Source organism: Lissotriton helveticus, chromosome 2_1, assembly GCF_964261635.1.
Source record: "Lissotriton helveticus chromosome 2_1, aLisHel1.1, whole genome shotgun sequence".
Classification (NCBI taxonomy): domain Eukaryota; kingdom Metazoa; phylum Chordata; class Amphibia; order Caudata; family Salamandridae; genus Lissotriton; species Lissotriton helveticus.
The window spans coordinates 1,592,660,449-1,592,684,638 of record NC_136059.1 but is presented as its reverse complement, the minus strand read 5'-3'; the positions used below and the strand labels follow the sequence as shown (position 1 = coordinate 1,592,684,638).

The 24,190-nt window shown below is 46.7% G+C and overlaps 1 protein-coding gene across 3 annotated transcripts in view; it reads left to right on the top strand.

Moving 5' to 3' along the window:
- LOC144818798 (phospholipid-transporting ATPase ABCA1-like) overlaps positions 1-24,190 on the top strand; it is a 3,252,877-nt gene that overhangs the window by 1,739,098 nt on the left and 1,489,589 nt on the right. For all 3 annotated transcript variants that reach the window (XM_078676562.1, XM_078676560.1, XM_078676561.1), the window contains exon 23: positions 2,738-2,946. In XM_078676562.1, the coding sequence (XP_078532688.1) occupies positions 2,738-2,946 (209 nt within the window). The remainder of the gene's footprint in view (positions 1-2,737; positions 2,947-24,190) is intronic.

The window sequence follows — 24,190 nt, the reverse complement described above, 5'->3', positions numbered from 1 at the left end:
AATATGTTATGTGTACAAAGTAAAGTATCCCAGGTGGCCCTTTAGCATAAACTGGAAACGAAAACACCTCTCGGAAAAGTGTACAAATCAGCCCCACTCTGTCATGAACAAGGTGCGTAACAATATTTCCTGCGGTGCTGGGGGGAAGTGGGAGCAGGCTCCAGGGGGGGCCCTCCGGCACAGTGCACGGGTGAGTCCGAGAGCTCCTGACTGAGTCCAGAGCTTAGGGTTCCCCCACCATGCATTTTGAAGGAAGGCCCCCTCAAATTTCGTTCTGCCACTGCCATGGACCATGACTTGAATTGGGCAATGGGGGCATTCTTGGGTCACTGCAGGCTAGCGGTCACCAGACTCTGAAAGCAGCCTCCTAGCCTGCAACCTAGTGAAGCTAACCCTTAAACACACATCATGGCTATTTAGCAGCTGTATGTAGAATAGCACTTCCCTCCATTTCCGGTACCCAGACAAGTTTAGTAAGGGTTTAAAAAAATGTCAAAACAAAAGATTATTTTTTTTACCGAAAAGCATAACATGTAGCAAGGTTTGATCTGCTAAGCCATCACATGGACAAGGCGAGGTGGGACCCCATAGAGTGCTGCAGCCTTCCCAAAAGTATACAAGCCGCCAAACCGTTCCTGCCCTGAAGTGGAAGAGGGGGATCTCGCCCAATGTGTACAATCGAGGGCTAGGTACAGTGCAGGTTCAGAGGACGCCAGAGACCTAAAATAACCCTGCACAGAACACTTACTTAATTCAGTGTGCAACCTCTTAGTCTCAGAAAGCTGTGATAAAAGGTGGTTTATTCTTGGTTTATCACCCTGTTTGATACCCAAAGGAACTGCGAACAGTGCAGGCACTTCCATAGCACAAAAGGTTTTGATAATAATAATCTAGTCATGGAAGGGTATGGCCCTTGTCCAATCTGAGACAGTCAGTGGAATCTCTGAATGAATGAATGAATGACCACTTAAGAAAGTGTAAACTTTGCCAAAAGCATCAAGGCGCTAAGACAGAACCAACCGTCAGAGACTAGGAGGTGTAAGTCCTCTAAGTTACTAAAGGGCAAAAGGAATAGAACTCTTTACACTGTTCATGCATTCCAACACAACGCGGTCGTTACAAAGCCCGCGTTGTTCCAACGTGAACCATCACATCGCAAATCGTTTCAACGACTTGCTGTAGGGGGCATGCTGGACTTAGGGATAGTATTAATAATTATTCCTTTCTACAGTTTGTGCAACAGCAGGGAAGGTGTTGGATTGTAAATCCAACACCAGTGCGCCCCCTAGAGCAAGTCGTTGAAACGACTTGCTATGTAATGGTACGCATGGTAACTATGTGGTCGTTGTACAGACCACGTTGTAAAGGAACTGCGTTGTACGGACAGCGTTGAAAATGCTCTTACCCTGCAAAAGGCCAAGGGCCTCATTTGTGAGGCCTTGCGTGAGTTTTGCGCTTCCGATGCGTCACTTTTTGTGACGCATCGGCGGCGTAAAACATGCCTCCTGATGCGCACTATTTACAAAGTGACGCATCTAAGCAGATGCGTCACTTTGTAAACCCCTGCGATACATCATACCTGCGTCAGGTATAATGTATGCAGATGCGGCGTTCACCCGCAAAAAGCCTCGTAATAGTGACGCAGTGAAATCTATGAGATTTCACTGCGTCACTTTTAGGACGCTGTTGCGTCAAAATCTTGCGCCTGCCTCACAGCAGGCGTAAGACTGACGCAAGCCCTTTCACATGGGGCTTTCCCCATGGGAAAGGAAGCATTGCTGGAGTTGCGTCACTTTTGTGACACACTCCAGCAATGCGTCACTTTTGCGCCTACAGATACGTCAGAAATACTGACGTATCTGTAACTCCTTGCGCAGTGAAAAGTGACGCATCGCTGTTTTCACGCAGCGATGCGTCACTTTTCATAAATGAGGCCCCAGGTCTTTAAGGATTTACGGAAGAGAAGGTGCGACTCTAGGCAGGTGATCAAAAAGGAAAGAGTGTCTCTGCACAGAGAGGCCTCAGAATTAAGCCACACACTAACCCACAACAACAGGTGAGCCAGATTTACTTTGTCAAAGATGTACTGCAGGTTTAGCTTAGAGTGTATAATAAAGTTTGACCTGGTGGGAGGAAGATAAGGTAGCCTTCAACAAATACATTTTCCCTCGGCTTGAGGATAGGAAGAATTGAGATGGCCCTAAACCCCTGCATCATATAGCGGTGCCGGAACACACGGTGCATAATAAACATTTAAAAGAGGATTAATGGTCCCTTTCCCCACAGCACACTGTAGATAAATATTGGGTCAGCCGCTCTGAGTTTAAGTCATGAGCTTTTGAGCTGCGGCTGCCAGGAACCCGTGGAATTAAAATGTATTCCGAAATAGCTAAAATTATTCAGACTACTGAGCGATTGTCCTGTTATTAAAAGCTTAGAAGTGTTTATTTTTACCAGGCCCACGTGCCATAATATGCGATTTCCCAAGATCTGTGACCAGGTCTAGGCTGCGCATGAAAGTGCCAACACGGTCCACGAGTACCTGTAGAGCATTCGGAGTTTGTGCAAGAAGGACCGCGTCGTCTGTTCAATTCCTCTCAATTATCATTTAGAGAATTGTGTTCAGAGTTAATGAAGTTCATGTGTACCCATTGTATCAGTTTATGAAAACAAATATTTGGCTTTTAACCTTTAGACACGCCTGGTTTCAGTGTATTTTTTATTTCCCGGGTTACAGGGCGTACGATAATTCTGTCCACCCATCACATGGACGAAGCAGACATCTTGGGAGACCGAATTGCCATCATTTCCCACGGCAAGCTTTGCTGCTGCGGTTCCTCTATGTTTCTGAAGAAACACTTCGGAAGTGGCTATTTTCTCACACTTGTAAAAGCCTCTAATGTGAGCCATGATGTCTTGCCTAAGGCACAAACTGGACTGATTAAGGTAATGCATTTTAAATATAAAATGGAAATGTGAAAGGAGAGAGTGTGTAGGAAGACTTCATACAGGTTGATGGTAATTTAAACACCATTATTCAGCTCATGGATATCTTCTAATAGTTATGCGCGGCAGCTTCCCTCTCTAAAGGCATAGAAAATCCTCTGCAACATCACACATGATGCATTCTAAAATGTTAAAAGTCATGCACCAGGCTGCCTTTTTAAGTACATTAAGCACGTACAGGGATATTATTACAGAGTAAACATATTTGATGTAAACAAGGGAGTAGCCAGAAAAAGAAAATACGCCCCAGACAGGCTTAGAGGGAGAGCTCCCACTGAGGGAGTTCTAAAAAATATTTCCTGCCCATCCCTCTTTCAGTCTTTTTCGTCCTTTCAGTCCCTCGACACATATTTCTTTTTCCATCTGTTTCCCTCCTCATTTGATAAACTCTGTACTTGTTCTATTCCTTCTTTATTCTTGCTGCCCTTCGTTCACCCATCCTTCCTTCTCTGCATCTGTCATTCTTCCTTTCTTCACCAATACATTCATGCTTTTGCCTGTGCATCTCTATCTTTACCCATACTTCCTTTTCAAAATCCTTCCACCTATAAGTCTCTTTATTGAATCATCCTTCTCTTCATCATCCACTTATTCTCTCCATCCATCGTCCATTGTTCTGCCCATCCAGCCATTCATCCATCCACCCGTCCACCCCTTTCCCCATATATCCTGCTCTCATCCCCACTTATCTTTCTTTCTACGAGGCTGTTTTGTGCCATTTGTTCCATCGATTCATAAAGTCTTTATACTGCTCGCCTACAGTGGTATTTATGAGCATCATTTTTTAAACTAGCGGTCTCTGATCAAACTAACATCAGCTATAAACAAACAATTAAATGTTTCATATTACTCAGAACTGCTCAGTGGCACCCACCCTTTAACCCCTTCGATGCTCATGACGAGCTGAGCTCGTCATGAGTTACACCTCTCGTACACTCATGACGAGCTCAGCTCGTCATGTAACGCGGGTTTTTAAAAACCGCCGCGTACAGCGGGAAAACCGCTAGCGCGCATGCGGTTAAGCTGCTAAATTGGTAGTTGACGATGCCCCAGATGTAAATGGGGAATGTCCAGTATTGACCCCTTTTCCCCTTGAGTTTGTGAAGCATTTTAGTGTTTTTCGAAGGGAAGTGGAGGCCTTGGTGGTGGAGACAGTTTAAAACTGCAGGGCATGTGAGGGAGGGTTGGGCACCACACAATGCCTTCAATACGTAGATCACACATTCAAGCCTGAGAATATGACATAAAACACATTCACTCACCTTCAACATGAGACCAGGCCTCTACTGTTCCTGCCTCAAATACAGGCATGGCTCCAGGAAGTGTTAGCTGGATGGCCAAGGGTGTATTTGGGTGGGCCAGGGGGCACCCACTATTTATCTCTTCTGGAGGTAGCATACAAACCCTAGATTACATCATATCTGTGTCCATACAGGAATCACCATACAAACAATGAATTCTGTGTGTATACAGAGCGTGTAGAGAGTTACTTGAAAGTAATAGCCGATATCTGTAGTCAAGCGTTGACTCTCATAAATTGTAGCAGGCCAGGTTTCAACACAAGCATATGCCTTCAACTCAGATGTAGCATCATCATCATCATAATATGTCTGATATAAGTTCAGATATTGTGTCAAAGTTTTCAACCACATATTTTGTCACCTCATAATAACTAGTCCATAGGATTTCGAGATGTTTGAAAAGCAGTACATTGTATCGTTGGTTCATATAATAATGATGGAAGAAATTGTAGAACATATCACAAAGATGAAAGAAGCGCTTTGCCCCTAATTCACGTTGGATGGCATGTATGGCAATAAGATGAAGATGATTATTGTAACAGTGTATGCAAGGAATACATGTGCTTAATCTTCTCTATATTACAACAAGAACACTCCCATTGAACCCACTCATCAGTGATGCTCCATCATAGCACCAACTTAAAATGCAATTTGATTTAAAATCACAGACAATTAAGCATCTTAAGATGCAAGCACCACCTTTATATTCAGCATCTAGCTGTTCAATCGGTTGAAGACCAATGAAAGGCTTCTTGGGCTTGGCTTTCCTAACAAAACACACCATTGGGGATAGATTTTCAATATTACATTGATCACAGGATCAATCACTTTTAATACAACAAGTCTTTGAATCACAACTTGTATGAACACATTTTCCCATAGACTCAGAAGGGTAAAAACCTTTGATACATCTGGCCCCTAATTAGTTATCATCATCAAAACTGTTTATTTGGGGACCTGCTGATAACACATGCCGAACAATGCTATAAAACATCACACAAATAAATATATTTATCTTTATGGTTTAAATCTTGTTATTGAATACTGCAAGGAGTAAGATCACACTCTAAGGGTCACGCAGGACCCGCCATAAATGCTAAGCAGTGCCTTAATGTTAGGAACTAAACAATCAACAAATACTTCCCGCCCACCACCCCAAAAGTTGAAGAAGAAAACAGAATAATCCTCCCCCTCCCGTTGACGGTCCATTTGGATGAAGAAGCGCTGTGCCACGTAAGGTATCAGCTCCCAAAGTTGTTCATTCTACGAGGAGGCCTCCGGCTCTGTCAACCGTAGGAGGCGCAGGTACCTCAGGTAGGACAGCTCCCAGAAATCTTGTGCGAGCAGGCTGAGAAAAGGCTGCCATAGATCTCTAAAAGAAGAGCCTTTCCCGGAAAGAGTGAGAGAGATCTTTTCCATGCACCATACGTGCCATAATCGGTGGTACCATCCTGTGTGTGCAGGGATGCTGGGGGTTCTCCAATGTATTAATATGTTCTGTACCGCTGTGCCCAGTGCTATAGCTATCTGTTTCCCCCGCCTGGATTTCAAGGGAAAGGTAAGCGAGTTTGGTACCCCCAGTAGAACGTATGCGGGGAACCTAGGGATCTCTGTGTCAAGGTATTTGTCCACATCGTCTAAAATGTGTGTCCAGTGTGTCTGGAGGTGTTCACAGTCCCATAGCAAGTGAAGCAGTGTGTCCCTCTTCCCACATCCCCGCCGACAATCAGGGCTCTGTGACGTGTCAGCTTGGTGAAGTCTCTCTGGGGTGTAGTACCAGTGATAGACTAGTTTAGTGAGTGTTTCAGTGAGACCTACATGTGTTGCTGTATGTCGTGCCCTATAGCATGCACCTTCCCATTCCTCGGGGTTGAGAGTACGTCCAAGAACCCTTTCCCAACGCGCACGCCCCGCCTGGTAAGTATGAGTATATCTGGACAATAGCATCTTATACAAATCGGAGATCAGTTTCTTGTCGGAGGATCACGTGATAAGCCACCATTCATAAGAAGTAAGAAGAAGTAAGAAGCCGTGCCGCCTGAAGGCGGGTACCCGGATGCATAGCCCAGTGCCGTACCTGGAGATAACTAATTCGTACAGTTTCTGGAAGGCCATAATCGGCCCGGAGCTGCGAAAAGGGAATAATGTTGTTAGAATAAATATCACATATATACACAATAAAGATTTAAAACTGTAATATTTATGACAGGTAGTTAAAGTTGTTAAAATCTATTTAAAAAGGGGAATAGCAGCATGAGATAGATCATAGGATTGGGATAAGAGGAAATTACAGGTCACTATTTTAAAAACTCCCATATATTTACGTAGACAGATAAAAACAAGGAAAAAAGAAAAAAAGGGTTCATAGGGATAATGTGTATAATTTAAAAAAAGTTACACCCACCCTTTTCCTGAGCAGCCACACAGGTTATAGGTATCTGCTAATGCCAAATACCAATAGCTTGCTGGAGTCAGACATAGGATTTGATAGGCTTTCGTGTAGTGTCTGAACCCAGTGGAAATGCAGAGTGGTTGAAGCCAGGACCGCCTGGGCCTATCATACGCTTGGCAGAAAAAAGGACATGTTGAACATCCTCGATCCTATAGTTACAGAATACATATGCTGGTGAGTCAAAACAATGGATTTTCTATTGGTTACTGAATTTATTAACCAATAGTGGACCCAACCTGAATTTAGTAAAGAGCGTGCGAGCAATGGATGATTGAATCATGTCCATGTACAGTTCCTTTACAGGTGTGGGCTCAAAAGATAGGAAATCATCCACCATACCACAGGTTTTGGCCTTATGGTGATGATTGATGGTGTTACTATTCCATCACATGGGTGTGTCATGATTAACTAATTTAGCACAGGGATGCTAACATTTCATTGGCATGGCCACATCTGTGGCTTGCACCCATGCACATATGATGTGCTTCACAATGTCCAATTTGACAGTTTCTCTGACTGTTGTGCCATCTCCACTGTACATGCAGGTGTGGTCATCATTGGTGTAAAGTCAACTGTGTCCTCTGTGCATATGTATTGTCTATGTGCAGGTGACTTAAAGGGCAATACCATGCCCAGGCGTATGTCACCAGTGCCTACATTGGGTGGTAGATGAAGGTTGACTGTACAGGTGTTGTGCTGACATGCCCAGGAATCTTACCTACTGTTTGGCATGTGCTACTATTTCCATGATGACACCTACCTTGTGGTCACTGTGATGATGGGTGATTTGCACTCTTTGCCACAATGCTTAACTTTAGCTGCGGTTTGTGTACACACATATTACATTGGATGTACACACTCACACATTGGCCCAGTGCTATTTCAAAGCTTGACTTGTGTATCCCACACTCTGGTGTTATTCACACATGTGATGGTAGTTACTTTGTGTGTCATGAATCAAAATCACTGTTGGGGTATTTGTCAGGCACTACACACTATTGGCATGATGTTGTTGTGAAATGTAGTTGGCTGACATTCTTGTGGTTGATGTTTGTTGATGTGTGTTGCAACGTCAATATTGTCTGCCACACTGACCCCTACGGGTGGGGTGGCATCAGTGATAGGCAACATGCCCCTATGGGTGGGGTGGCAGTGGGGGTGGGTAACATGCCCCTATGGGTGGGTTGCAGTGGGGGTGGGTAACATGCCCCTTTGGGTGGGGTGACAGTGGGGGTGGGTAACATGCCCCTATGGGTGGGGTGGCATCAGTGATAGGCAACATGACACATATGGTTGGGGTGGCATTAGGGATAGGCAACATGCCCCTATGGGTGGGGTGGCATCAGTGATAGGCAACATGACACATATGGGTGGGGTGGCAACAGTGATAGGCAACATGCCCCTATGGGTGGGGTGGCATCAGTGATAGGCAACATGACACATATGGGTGGGGTGGCATCAGTTATAGGCAACATGGCCCTATGGGTGGGGTGGCAATAGTGATAGGCAACATGACACATATGGGTGGGGTGGCATCAGTGATAGGCAACATGCCCCTATGGGTGGGGTGGCATCAGTGATAGGCAACATGCCCCTATGGGTGGGGTGGCATCTGTGATAGGCAACATGCCACATATGAATTGGAGTGGCATCAGTGATATGCAACATGCCCCTGTGGGTGGGGTGGCAGTGGGGGTGGGTAACATGCCCCTTTGGGCTGGGTGGCAGTGGGGGTGGGTAACATGCTCCTTTGGATAGGGTGGCAGTGGGGGTGGGTAACATCCCCCAATGGGTGGGGTGGCATCCGTGATAGGCAACATGACACATATGGGTGGGGTGGCATCAGTGATAGGCAACATGCCCCTATGGGTGGGGTGGCATCAGTGATAGGCAACATGCCCCTATGGGTGGGGTGGCATCTGTGATAGGCAACATGCCACATATGAATTGGAGTGGCATCAGTGATATGCAACATGCCCCTGTGGGTGGGGTGGCAGTGGGGGTGGGTAACATGCCCCTTTGGGCTGGGTGGCAGTGGGGGTGGGTAACATGCTCCTTTGGATAGGGTGGCAGTGGGGGTGGGTAACATCCCCCTATGGGTGGGGTGGCATCCGTGATAGGCAACATGACACATATGGGTGGGGTGGCATCAGTGATAGGCAACATGCCCCTATGGGTGGGGGGCATCAATGATAGGCAACATGATACATATGGCTGGGGTGGCATCAGTGATAGGCAACATGCCCCTATGGGTGGGGTGGCATCAGTGATAGGCAACATGCCCCTATGGGTGGGGTGGCATCTGTGATAGGCAACATGCCACATATGAATTGGAGTGGCATCAGTGATATGCAACAGGCCCCTATGGGTGGGGTGGCATCAGTGATAGGCAACATGACACATATGGGTGGGGTGGCATCAGTGATAGGTAACACGACACATATGGGTGGGGTGGCAGTGGGGAACATGCCCCTATGGGTGGGGTGGCAGTGTGGTGGGTAACATGCCCTTTTGGGTGGGGTTGCAGTGGGAGTGGGTAACATGCCCCTATGGGTGGGGTGGCATGAATGATAGGCAACATGACATATATGGGTGGGGTGGCATCAGTGATAGGCAACATGCCCCTATGGGTGGGGTGGCATCAGTGATAGGCAACATGACACATATGGGTGGGGTGGCATCATTGATAGGCAACATGCCCCTATGGGTGGGGTGGCATCAGTGATAGGCAACATGACACATATGGGTGGGGTGGCATCAGTGATAGGCAACATGCCCCTATGGGCAAAACGGTGATGGATCAAGCCCTGATCTCTTGACTGGGTAGGAGTATTCTGATTATCTCAGATACTCTGTCCATCACCACCCCCTTTTTGAAATTATTTTGGCCACCATAAGTGTGGAAGGGTATGCTCAGATGTGAGTCCCTTGCTCACTGCACCATCAGGATTCAAGCAAGCCGGGCCGAAGACGGCTGTAATGCCATAAACCGGTCCCCGGAAGCTTGTTTCCTTTCCAGTAAAGAATTGGCTTGGTAGTTTGGTCTGCCCTGTTCCCATGATGCACTGGGCCAGGGACAGACTGATTTGCATGTAGCCAGGTTCTGAACTGGGATGGTGCAGTGAGCTAAAAAACGGTGATGGATCAAGCCCTGATCTCTTGACTGGGTAGGAGTGTTCTGATTAACTCAGATACTCTGTCCATCACCACCCCCTTTTTGAAATTATTCCTATGGGTGGGGTGGCATCAGTGATAGGAAACATGCCCCTATGGGTGGGGTGGCATCCGTGATAGGCAACATGACACATATGAATTGGAGTGGCATCAGTGATAGGCAACATGCCCCTATGGGTGGGCTGGCATCAGTGATAGGAAACATGTCCCTATGGGTGGGGTGGCATCAGTGATAGGCAACATGACACATATGGGTGAGGTGGCATCAGTGATAGGTCCCGCTTCGTGTGGAATTGCTGACAGACTCTCCGCCGCTCCAGAAGAACTCAATCTCCCAGGAGCCCCAGGGCAGCCCTCACCTGCTTTGAATTTGACCACAGGCGCTATAAAACAACTCGCGGTACCCGCTGCGCGGGTCCCGCTTCGTATGGAATTGCTGACAGACTCTCTGCCGCTCCCGAAGGACTCAATCTCCCAGGAGCCCCAGGGCCGCCCTCACCTGCTTTGAATTTGACCACAGGTGCTATAAAACAACTTGCGGTACCCGCTGTGCGGGTCACGCTTCATGTGGAATTGCTAACAGACTCTCTGCCGCTCCCGAAGGACTCAATCTCCAAGGAACCCCAGGGCAGCCCTCACCTGCTTTGAATTTGACCACAGACACATATAAATGAATTATTCATTATTACTCTTTGTAGGACTTAATCCTGGAAAGGAAAGAGACAAAGCAACAAGCCAAAAGCGTTTTACAGTATTATCCTAAATACCCCAAAAAAGATTATAAAACACTGAGTTTGTATGTAGCAATATAAATTCACACTTTATTTCACAATCATATATACATAATTTATTTACAAGAACCTAAGAAGGTTGGGGGAATTCTGCCAGGCGCAGTAGAAAGTGCAAAGGTATTATGTGCTCCAGTGAAGATAGAGAAAAGTGAGTAAAAAGAGGGTTACTCAAATGATTTAGAACAGGAACTAAGGTTATGTTTCCTTAGTATTATGCCAGCCCCACGTATATTAATCATATGGTTTGAATATCATCTTCCAAAAAAGGCAGGGGAAGAGGTGCAGGCATCCAGTGAAGGGGGATCGTCGATTAAGTCCTACAAAGAGTAATAATGAATAATTCATTTATATGTGTTTGATAAAAATTGTGTCTAGGACCACTTTGTTTACATACCATACGATACCCAGGTCCTTTGACTTTGTCTGGGTCATACCCCATTTTTCATAATGATTGAATTTGACCACAGGCACTATAAAACAACTCGCGGTACCCGCTGTGCGGGTCCCGCTTCGTGTGGAATTGCTGACAGACTCTCTGCCACTCCCGAAGGACTCAATCTCCCAGGAGCCCCAGGGCAGCCCTCACCTGCTTTGAATTTGACCACAGGCGCGATAAAACCACTCGTGGTACCTGCTGCGCGGGACTCGCGCGGGCGGGTGCCGGGAAAAGCCCGGGACAAGGGCGGGGCCGTCTGTGGCCGTCAGAAGCTGGAAGAGGCTGGGCCGGGCCCATTTTCTTGGCTTTGTGGATCCGCCTAAGGTACCTTTGAAATAACATCCAGGACAATATAAGCTATTTCACACTGTATTGTGCAATTATCTACTAGTAATTCTGGTAAATGTAAGACAGTGGCTACTGTAAAAAGATTATAAAGAAAGGTGCAGCTCTCACTTTAACTAGTGTGAATTGGATCGTATTGAACTATTGTTTCAGCTACCATTTACCTTCCTGTTTGGCTTTCATATTGTTGTTTGACAATGTCTAATTTAACGATGAGTAAAAGGAAGGGAACGGCTGGGACATTAGATGATTTCATCACACGAGCAGAACTTGTTTTATCCCACGAGATAGAGATTGCACAAAGAAGACTTTCGTTACACCCCTCTAAAATTCCAACATATGCAGTGACTGGAGTTCAGTCTCCAGTAAATGCCATATGTTTAAATCTAGGCACCGATATGCATGATAATGGTAATATGCAATGAACTGTGAACAATTCTATAATAGATACCATGGAATCATTTGATGCTAATGTGCGGGTAAGCCCAGGGATTTCAAGTAGATTACGAGTGCAAAAAACAGGGGGGACAGCGGGAACATCGATTGAGGAAAAAAGTGAAAAATCACAAAAGGGGAAAAAGGCTAATCAAAAAAAGGAAAATTAGGGGAGAAAGGGAACTTTTGTAATGGGCAGCCAAATGTATTAGAAAAAAAAGGTATCAGGTTAAGATCGATTGGGGTACAAGCAGATGTTACCGATCATAATTGATTAGGCAGGGATAATGAGGTAATAGGAGCTCTGGAACAAACAGTGGCAGATATCTTTAAGACTGCCCTAACTTCCATTCAGATACAAATAAACGATTGTATGGATAGTAAATTAAGGGCCATGGATAATAAGGTCGCCCAATTAAATGATGTAGTCCAGCATTTAGGTAAAAATATAGCAGAAGTAAATGGGATAATTGCAGAAGGAGCAAAATTAATAGCTGATTTAAAATCGCTTACAAGGAATGATATAGTTTGTGGCCCTGTTGATAGAATTCCTTGTCAAGTAGGTGTAGGATGCCCAGATAGAATTTAGTCAAGGAATGGTGCAGAGATTACTGGGGTGCCTGCGCAAAGGAAGAGGGCCTCTGTTGGTGCGGATAATATTATACCTAACCTGGGGCTTCATAGTGGCAGGGAAATGATTTATAGCCCGAAGGGAACAGATTTGATTCCCAATTCAGACACTTTGAATTTACCCCCCTGCTGCATTTTCAATACGTTTTAGTCTTAGCTGGTGTCCCTGTATTAAAAAGGGATCAAAAAGAAACCTGGCAAAACTTGAGGAATAAAGTTGTAGACTGGTTATCCAAATACAAAAACTTTAATCCAAATAAAATAGGCGAGATCTTGATGGTACGTAGGGTAGGGTGGGTGGGGAGTTCTCCGAAAGACATACAGGGAGATTGTATCATTGTAAATTTTAGACATCCCCATGTAGTCCGTTTTATTTTGAGAGCACATGAGGAAACATTAACCTGGAAAACAAATATTCGTGCGCTACCACTGGGATATTTTTACAAACCTTTGGAAAATGGAGCGATAAAAACATAAATTATTTTCCAGTCCCAGAAACTTTTAATAGATTTCAGGAACTGTCCTTATTGGAAGAAGTAGATTGACTGCAACAGTTAGATGTATCTAATATATCAGACAGGGAAACAGAGAGGAAAAGTAAAGAACCGACTGGGATTTTGGGTGATGTGGGTGGTGGGGATGTAAATTGTTGTGAGAGCAAAGAGGAACCACTACTATTAAATTGTATTGACTCAATTCTTAGTGAAGAACCTATGAGAGACTTAAACTATAAAGCCCGCGCAGATTTGAAAATCATCTCATGGAACGTCGCAGGATTAAAAAAGAATGCCAGGGACCCTGAGTGGAATAAATTCATTGAAACAAGTGATATTTGTATACTGCAGGAAACCTGGTCAACTAAGATCTTACATAGGGTGGGTTATAAAAGTTTATTTATTTTTTTTCTTTTTTTTTTAAGTTTCAAAAACCTTTATTTCGTTGTCAAACAAGTTACAGGGCACACTGCTCGCAGCACAGCAAGGCTGAACGCCGGAATAGAAACAGTACATGCAATCACAATCACATATCTTAACACAGCCAGATTGCCGACATCCCAGAGGCCCGGCGGCGTTCAAGGAGAGCATGGTGCAACAATATGCAATAGGCATGTGGCCAGCAACTCAGCACTTTCACACCCACATCCACTCAGTGCCCTTTGTCGTGAGTTACTAGCTGTCGTTCAGCCCAACCCCTAGTGCCGCAAACCCATACCCCCTGAGCGTTAAAGAAAAACAACTACTAACTACCCCAACTAACCCCCCACCCATTATTGTCGATTGTGTGTCTGCCCGCACCACCTCTCTAGTTGGATTAACCGAGTGTCACCCCAGGGGGCAGCCGGGGGGAGGGGGGAAGGGACGAGGAAGGAACAGAAGACACGCCAAGCGTCCCCAGCCCGCCGCCCAGCCCCCCCCCCCCCCACCCCCCAGCCCGACCCCCCAGCAGGCCCGAATACACACATTAAGTGTGCCAACAATCCCAACCCACTCACACTATCCATGCTAGTGACCGTGTCAGAGTATCTATCCTAGATCATCTTCCCGCCCCCGGCCCGCTCCCAATCCCTGAGTCCCTGTATCCTCCGGCTCCGATGAATCAACATCCTGCTCACTGCCCTCCCTACCACCGCTGACCTTCGCATGCGCCTTATATAAACTCCAGAAGTTCTTGGGGCGACTCTTAGGGGGAAGCAGTTCACTATATACTTCCGATTGAGTGCAGCAGTACAACATATCCCTATTCCACTTCTCCTTAGTAGGCAACGGGCCCCTCATCCAGCAGGTAGCAACAACTCGTCTGGCCATAAGGAAAGCCATATCCACCAGACGCCGCAACGCCACTGGAAGCGGCTTCGAGTATCCAAGCAGGGCCAGCGCCGGGGAGACCTCAATCTCCGTATTCAGCAACAGGCTTACTTCCGAGAACACTTCGCTCCAACATTTTTGTATCCCAGGGCAGTTCCACGCCATGTGTAGGAAGTCGGCTACTTGTGCATGGCAGCGTTCGCACTCCGGGGACTGTCTCAGACCATATCTGTGTAGTCTCTCCGGCGTGTAATAAACCCGATTCAAATACTTGAAATGCACCAGTCTGTGCCGTCCGTTCAATGAATTTTTTTTCGTGCTGACACAGCAATAGGTCCACATTGCATCATCTATCTGTGTCTGCAGGTCGTGCTGCCACTCTGCTCTGGCTTTGGAGGGTAGGAGTTGTTTATGACGAACCCCCAGTTTATTTAGGTTTGTTACCAATTTGCGGGAGGACACTGTCTTAATGACGTACGTGAGCTCCGGCAATTCAGAGGGCTCTGCCAGCTCCGGGCCCAAGAGTTCCTGCATCGCACTACGGAGTCTGTGATATTGAAAGCGTGTCAACAACGACGCTGCAGCCCGCACTAGGGGCAGTTGTTCCCATGTCTTCACCTTCCCGTCTAAGAACAAGTCTTCCAATTTCGTAATCCCAAGACCTGCTAGTGATCTCGTGACACCTCTCTCCATCAGCAAAGGGAGCCATATCGCCCAGTCGAGTGGCATGATGGGGGAGTACAGTAAATCGCATCCCTGCGCTCTCGCCAGCTCTTGCCAGGCATGGTTCGTGGCTTTTATGGAGTCGAGCTGGCCAACCCTACGGTCCACTTGAAGACAGACCGTGGCCGGCAAAGGCGTGGGCTCCGCGAACAAGCGTTCTAGAGTTACATGCGGAATGCGAGGGTGCCCGTGTATCCACGAGTGCAAATGAGCTGCCTGTGCCACCCGGTAATATCTTTCCATATCCGGGGCACCTAGGCCCCCCATTTCATATGGCAGTGTCAGTACTTTCCATTGAATTCTAGGCTGGCCCCCCCCCAGGCAAGTCTCGTAAGAACTTGTGTCAATTGTTTAAAGAAGGCCTTCGAGAGGACAATAGGTAAAGTATTGAACAGAAACAGAAACCTAGGAAGAACTACCATTTTCACGATAGCGATCCTACCCATGAGCGACAGGGGGAGCCTGCACCATATGTCTACTTCGTCAACTAACCTGGAAAACGCAGTCCCATAGTTCTCCCGGAGCAGCGTTTCGGGGTCCGTGTGTAATCGTATTCCCAGGTATCGTACCGGGTCCATGGACCACTGCAGCGGATAGTCCATCTCAAATGGTTCCGTTACTGGTGTTAGGGGGAACACAACTGACCTGGCCCAGTTGACCTTTAGGCCCGAGAGGACCCCGAACCGCACCACCTCTCTGATCACTGATGTAAGGTTGGATTCCGGATCTCGTACATACAGCAGGGTATCGTCAGCATACGTGGAGATACCAATTTTGTACGTTGGGAAGTTGATACCTTCAGCCGCGTGATATTCCCTAATAGCGCATGCCAAGGGTTCCGCAATCAAGGCGTATAAGAGCGGGGAGAGGGGGCACCCCTGCCTAGTACCTCTACTTATTCCAAAGGCGTCCGTGACATAGTCTCCCACTCGCAGTCTGGCAGTGGGTGTATGATATAAAGCCCCTAACATTTGCAGGAAGGGTTCTCCCAACCCCAATTTCCTCAGGACCCTGACCATGAATGGCCACTCGACAGAGTCGAAGGCCTTTTCCATATCCAGGAAAACTGCAATCGCTTTATTGTCCTGTCTGACATGCTGCATCGTTCCCAACACAGTACGAATATTGTAAGTCAAGTTACGATCTGGGACAAACCCAGCCTGCTCTGGGGCCACTAGGTCTGGGACTAGGAGGGCCAAACGCGTGGCCAGAATCTTTGCATACAGCTTGGCGTCTACGTTCAAAAAGGAGAGTGGACGATAGGAACCGCACAAGTCGGGGGGTTTCCCAGGTTTCAAAATTGTGACTAAAAGCGCTTCGCTCATGGTTAGGGACACAGACCCCTCCTCGCAGATGTTGTCAAAGAGGGCCAGCAGGTGTGGGATCAGTTTGTCTAAGTATACCTTATAAAAGCCCACTGTGAGGCCATCCGCCCCAGGCGCGCTACCGTCACGCATCCCTCCCAAAGCATCTCTAATTTCGTCCTCCTGTATCGGTGTCGACAAGAATTCCCTCTGTGCGTTCGTCAGGAAAGGCATTTTTATATAGCTTAAGTAGTCCTCAATCTCTTCTTCCATATGGGAAGCCCTAGACTTATAGAGGTCAGCATAGTAGTCTTTCAATCCTCCTATAATCGCAGACTCATCCGTCAGAACCTCTCCTGTGGCAGTTCGGAGTTCCTCTATCACCAACGGTTTCCTGTCCTGTCTCAGTATTCTGGCTAGGACAGAGCCAGGTCTGTCACCCTACCCATAAGTCCGAGCCGTGGCGTATTTGCCCATGTGGTGTACCTCCCTGTCTGCCTCTTCATTATATTCAGCTAGTAGTGTTTTGAGCTGTTCTGCAACGGCAGCGTCCGGGTCAGTGCGCTGTCTATGCTCGGCATTCTGCAAGAGCGATTCAAGAAGTTTCAACCGCTGTCGAATGGCCTTGAGCACACTGGAGTGTTTAGCCATAGCCATCCCGCGAATGTAAGCCTTGAATGAGTCCCACAGCGTTTGGAAACTATCAACTGACCCCAGGTTAGTCTAAAAAAAAATATCTATGTCATTCGCCAACTCCCCTCTAAATACTTCATCCAGCAATGAGTAGGGAGGGAATCGCCACGTGAATGGGGGAATCCGCTTTGTAGGGGTCTCTAGGGTCAAAAGCAGCGGAGAATGGTCCGACAGGGTCCTAGGGAGCACCGTGCATCCCCGGGTCCAAGGGAGAAGTGTTTGGGACGCCAGGAAGTAATCAATTCTCGTGTGGATGTCGTGGAAGGCCGAGTAGTGTGTAAATCCCCCCTGCATGGGATGTTTGTAGCGCCACACGTCCACAATGTCAAGTTTGAGAAGTTCTACCTGCATCAGCTGCGCCGCAGCGGAAGGTGGACGGGAAGGTCCCCTGGATCTATCCCTGGTAGGGTCAAATACAAAATTGAAATCCCCACCCCAAAGCATATTAGAGGAAGCGTAAGATCTGCAGAGCCTGGCCAGTGTCGCATAGAACTCTGGATTATCAAAGTTCGGCCCATATACATTTATCACCATGAAGTCATGACCTTTCCCCACCCACCTGGTTATCAAATAGCGACCGTCAGTGTCTGCCGCCAATAGCGTCTGCTTCAAGTGTGAACGCGGATTTACCCATGTTACCACCCCTCTGGAGTGCGTAGTGTAACCCGCTGCCAGGCTATTACCCCCCATACCTCTAGTGGTGTGCATCTTACTCTGAGGGGGGAGATGGGATTCCTGTATGAGGGCCAGGTCAATATGGTGCCTGTATAGGTAGTGCAGCACTTTCCTGAGTTTACGGTGGTCATTCAGCCCCCTGACATTCCAGGTCAACACTTTCAGTGTGGTAAGATCACCATCTTCAGGTACACTGTTCAGGTCAGCCATAATAGAATAAAAGTACAGTGTTTGTGCGCAATAGCCACACCCGGCTGGTGAATTGTCTCTGCATGTACACACCCTGTATGAACTTTCCACGCCCAACATAAGCATTCAAGATTATGCGAAATTCAAGACACACAACCATAAAAGTGCTGAAAGAACATCCCCCCCCCAACCACCCCCCCACCCACTGCAGGCCACCCCCAACCTGGCCAGACAGAACCCCTCCCCAGTCCCCACACGCAAACCTGAAACCATTCCCTGAGTACTCCCTAATGAAGGCAGCTCGGGGAATGCTGGGCCAAAGGCTCTAGGGCGGAGGTCACCAAGTGAGTCACACACTTGTGTGTCGGTGAACTATCGCTGCAAACGAGCCCTCAGCGCCATTACCCCAAACAAGTTTCCCTCAACGGACACCCAATCCAGGGTGCTACTGGACACACCGCAGGCATCCCTCCGATCAGTGACCCACACCCCACCGTTATGTAGGACCATGTGCAGTTGGGAGTAGCAGTGAGCGCAAAACTTAACATTACACAAAAACAAACCTATGCGGCTCCCAACAGTGTCATAGTTCACAGGATACGATGCCAGTGTAAATAAAATGAAACTATCTCACCCAGCCGCCACCAGGCAGCAAGTCACAGAGTGCAGGCCTCTCCGCTTCCCAGCCATAGGATTCTACTGGCGATCCCTCTAAGCGATAGGTGTCCAATCCCTCAATGCCACAACAAATAATATACATCTGACAGAAGTTCAAGCCTTAGAGAAGGCAGGAGGTCATTCCTGTTCGTCAAGGCGGCTATCGTCGGCGAGGTCCTCAGCTTGTCCGCGCGGGCTTCTCTGTTGTTCCTTGGTCCATTCCTTCAACGACTTCTGAAGAGACTTAGGGTCCGTGAAAAAATGAGAATGTCCCTGCCGATTAACCCGTAGCTTCGCCGGATACAGCATCGCGTAGTCCAGGCCTAGGTCACGCAATTGCTTCTTGTAGGGGGCAAAGTGTTGTCTCTCCTCCTGCACTTTAGCCGTGAAGTCCGGGTATAAAGAGACGTCCATGCCCTCGAATTGCAGCTTCCCCTTGTCCCTGGCCACCCTCAACGCCGCGTCTCGATCCCTGTAACTCAGTAGTTTAGCTATGATCGGGCGCGGCGCGGCTCCCGTGCGCGGGCGCGGGCCCAGCGTGCGGTGCGCCCTCTCCACTATGAACATCGGGGAGAAAACATCATCGCCCAGCAGAGTGACTAGGAGTTTCTCCACAAATAGTTCCATCTTCCCAGTCTGGGTCGTCTCCGAAATCCCAGTGATGCGGATATTCGACCTTCTGGAGCATGCCTCCAAATCCTCGGACTTGTCTTGAATGACCTGCAGTAGCTTGGAGAACTGCCTGCGATCCTTGTCCCATTCAGTCTGGGCCTCCTCCACCTCAGTCAACCGTCGCTCCGACATGTCCAGTCTCTCCGATTGTTTGTCCACACGCTCCGACATGCGGTCCATGCGGTAGGTGAGTGCGTCGATTTTCGTGCCTATAGAGGCCATGCTGTCCTGCAACCCCTTTTCCATAGAGACTAGCATGTCCTTAATGTCTGTGTACATAGTGTTCTCTGAGCCAGCGCCCCGCTGGGATGGGACCGGCGGCGATTCCTCAGGGGCCCTGGTCTTACGCTGTTCGAACGCCAATTTCGTTTGGGTCCTGTCGCTCTTGCCCATAGTGCGACACCTGGCGTGGGCAACGCACCGCCGTCAATCGCTCGGTCCACCCGGAGAGGGGTTCCCCACCAGCTGAGTCGCACCCCCAATATCCGCAGTGTTCTAGCGTATCCGGGGAGCAGGTGCAACTGGGAGCCACTGTAGTAAATAAACTGCCAAGTTCAGTTCAGCTGCACACCCCAGTCTCCGCCCGTGTAGCAAAGGCACATTCAAGTGTCCCCCAGTGGTCAGACACACGCGCTCACAGGTCTGTAGGCCCCCGAAGTCCTAAGGGCGAATACTCCGGCGGCGCGCAGCCCCAAGTGTCCAGTAGCTGCCCTTCTCTTCCTCCCTCAGTGCAACTCACTCGTTGTCCAGTATGCAATTCCCAAAGTTTTATGAGCTCAGGCGCGCTGGCTGCTCATGCCACATGCGGTGGGGACCCCGCAGCATACCTCAGGTCCTGGGGGGGTGAGAGCGGGCTCCAGAGGCCAGGACCGCCATGCCCGTGTGCAGTCGCCGACCAACCGTCTGGTACTAGGCACCCCTAGTAAAAACGGCCTCCGGGGCTCAGCAACAGTCCCCCGTGGTCCCGCACCTGTATTCCGTCCGCCGGGGCCGTCCGAGACCGCCGGTACTCCAGTGATGTCCCCGCAGTCAGGGGGAAAGCAGGTCCGTCGGGCCTCACACCGCCACCAGCCGCACGTCGGAGCACGCACACCGGCCAGCTCACCAGGCGAGGCCGCGGCTTTTGGGCCTATTGGCGCGAACGTCTGCGGGGCTCGTAACTTCCCCGTAACACCGCCGATCTGCTCCGGAAGGCCACCGGGGGTGTCAGCATGGGTCAGCACACCGCCCCACACTTAATCCGCTGCGGGGGTCCGTTTAGGAAGGATAATTAGGAATTGTGTTCGGGTAATGGCGCGGAGCTCCGCTCTTACACGTCTGACATCGACGCCGGCAAGCTCCGCCTCCCGGGTTATAAAAGTTTTTATGTAGCTGCTGTTCAGTCATAAGAGGAAGACCCTCCGCTGGTCTAGTAATTTGGATAAAAGTAAGTCTAAATATTAGTGTAACACAATTAGTGACGGATTCTCCAGATATACTTGGTATTAAAATAGTGACCAAGGAAAAGAGGGTGCTGCATATATACAATGTCTACAACCGACCAGGGTTGGGATCAATGGAGTCAATAACAATTGATCAATTGGACTTGATTTTAAATTCAGTAGATTTGGGTGTAGACACAGTAGTATGTGGAGACCTTAACTGTAATTACGTACCCATTAAAGGGCTCGAAACGATTTTAGAAGATGAAGATTTGGCAAATAATATCCCTGCTTTATCCAGCCATAAACTTGTCCCGTGTGCTGCCCTAGCACTCCAAATAATGAGACTAACAGTGACCCATGGCCTAAGGGCATGCAATGGTCGCTTTCCATCGGATACAGGAAAGTTTCCTACATTTAGTAAAGGCATTAGCCAAAGTAAAATAGATTATATTATGTTATTTTTTGATATATGGCAATATGCTGTAGATTTTAAAGTTAGGTGAAGGGTGGAGAGTGACCATCGTCCACTTGAACTTGTTTTAGAAAGTAGGCTGATGCCTAGTGCATTTGACAGTAATAGTATTCCTTGTAATCATACTGACAATATTATAGTTAGCAACAATCGTCGCTCGGTTGAATGGGCACATATGCTGGAACACGGCGAGAAATTGGCAAATATCTATAATATTTTTGTGAATACTTTTGGTAATCATGTAATTTACAAAGTGGACAGGGATATATTTTTAGAACTACATAAGGGTTTTCTCAAGGCAATTGCCCTATTAGTAACAAAAAAAGCTGTGATAGGCAAAAAAAAGTGAAACCAAAAACTGTTGGGGAAACCCTGGTATAACAAAGACTGTCGTAGCGCAAAAGCCAAATTAGTACATGCCATTAAAAATAACAAAGGGTTGGTAGTTAGGGAAGCTAGGTCGAATTACAAGAGAGTACTAGAGAATGCTCAGGCATCAAGGGACGATGAATGAAAGATATGTTGGTGGCAGCTAAAAACAGGGACCATATGGCATTTTGGAATATCGTTGCCAATGGAAATAAAAATGAAAAGGGCTCCAGAGAAGTTTATTTGGATGAAAGTACTTGGATAGATCATTTTACTAGGCTGTATACAGCCCCGGAGTCTGGAAGCTTTGAAAATGACGGGCTAATATTTAGCTTGAGTGGGGTGAATTTAGAATTCAATTTACAAGAAACAATTACGGTTATTAATTCAGTCAAATCTAGTAAAGCCCCTGGACTAGATAAGATCCCTGGAGATCTATATAAACATGATATTAGTGTCTGGGGCTCCTACATTAATTATTTGTGTAATTTTAGATATACTGGAGACATGGAGGGGAGCAGAAATCATTTGTATTTTTAAAAAGGGCGATAGGAGTGATCCCGCAAACTATCGCCCGATTAGTTTAATTGATATTTTACAAAAAATCTATGCTAGGCACATTTTAAATCGTATTAATCTCTGGATTGATGAAAATGAAGTTCTAACTAAGTTCCAGGCAGGATTCAGAATCAAAACTAGTACCATAGACCAGGTGTTTAGGTTTTGCTGTATGTGCTGGAAACACGTAAATATAAGGAAGGGCCATTTATTTGTGGCGTTTGTGGACTTACGGGCCGGGTTTGATCTCATCCCCAGACATTTGCTTCGGAAATCACTTAATAGCCAGGGATTACGGGCCAACCTCCTGGAACAAATTATTAGATTGCATCAAAATAATTATGCAGAGGTGAGGTGGGGTCCGGGTGGCGAACTAAGTTGTTCAATACCCATAAAGAGGGGAGTTCGCCAAGGATGCGTTTTAGCACCAACTTTGTTTTCCCTATTTGTTAATGATATTCCTTACTTTATAAAATATTGCAGCAAACGATGCACCGAATTGCGGACGATAAAATTCTTGTATCGCAAACACCAAAGGGCCTACAATGTTTACTTAATACATTCCAAATTTATTGCAGTAAAAAAGGCCTAGAGATCAACACCGATAAGACAAAGTACATGGCAATAAATGCTCACAGGTCATTTAGAGAAAACATGATCCTAAATGGGCAAAAATTAGAACATGTTCAAAACTTTACCTATTTGGGTGTTTCACTTGATTCAAAAATGTGGTGAAAAACCCAAATTGAAAAGAGTAAGCTGTTATTAATACAAAATACATTACCGATTTTAAAAAGACATGGAAACAGCCTTAATAAGGTGGTGCTTCCTGCACTTGAGGTATTCCGGTTTAAAGCACAATCAGCTGCATAATATGGCGCTGAATTGTGGGGCCCTTCATGCAAAAAGGTGTTTGAGGTAAATGAAAATAAATTTTACAGAGCTTTGCTAAAGTTACCAGTACGTACTCCATTAATACCGTTGATGTTAGATCTCAACATGAAGCGTACTGATTACCATGTAATTATTAGGCCTCTGATGTTTTTGGTGAGGATCTGGACGACACCTGAGTTGCTGGATTACAGGGCGGCTCTAACAGAGATAAAGGATCTACATGCTAATAATTATATTATATGGTTCAAACACGTCAGTACATGGTTAAATGAAGATTGGCTTAGCACATTTTTGGAACAATCCATCTGCACTGACCTCAAACTCAAAGAAGATTTGAAAAGTTTCCTTTTGGGCCTTTATGGATTGCAATAGATTAAATGATATAGCAATTGGATCCTTGACTAGTGAATTCCTCTTGTTTAAAGAAAGTGCTTGTTTTGAATTGTTTTTAAATGAGGTAAATCCACCATTGGCAAACACTCTGTACTTAAAGTATAGATATAGAGTATTAATGACAAAATCATGTGTAGCAAGGTGGACTAATGACAGCAATGAAACTTGTATATTGTGCTAAAAAAAGGCTAGGGAAGATATAGCACATGTTCTTTTTTTTGTTGTCCTGCCTATACGATCCCAAGAAAAAGATGGATAAAACCCACTGTGTATAAATATAGGTGTGAGATCATATGTAGAGGCAGAAAGGATTCTAAAAACAGATACTTCTCAGGTTATTGTCTTTTGTATTAGTAGGCTCCTGCTGGCAGTGAACTTCCTTAGGTTAAAAGCTGGTGAGAAATTCTAGGATGGACTAGAGAATTGATATGTGGACATATGAATTATTCGAGAAATATAGTTAAATGTTAATGTTTAAACATGTGTCTTGGATCAGCTTTGTCGAAAAACGATTGTATATTTGAATGATTTTATTTTTTATGTGTGCTTTTTTAAGCTATTTATGTTTTTTTTAGTTATATGATTGACCCCTCCCTTCTATTAATTATGTATACCTTGAATTGTATCTATCCATGGTAGCTGTAACATTGTGATCATTTATCTATGAACTTCACTTTTTAATGATACTGACATATCGAAATAAAGATGATGATGATGATAGGTAACATGACACAAATGGGTGGGGTGGCAGTGGGGGTGGGTAACATGCCACTATGGGTGGGGTGGCAGTGT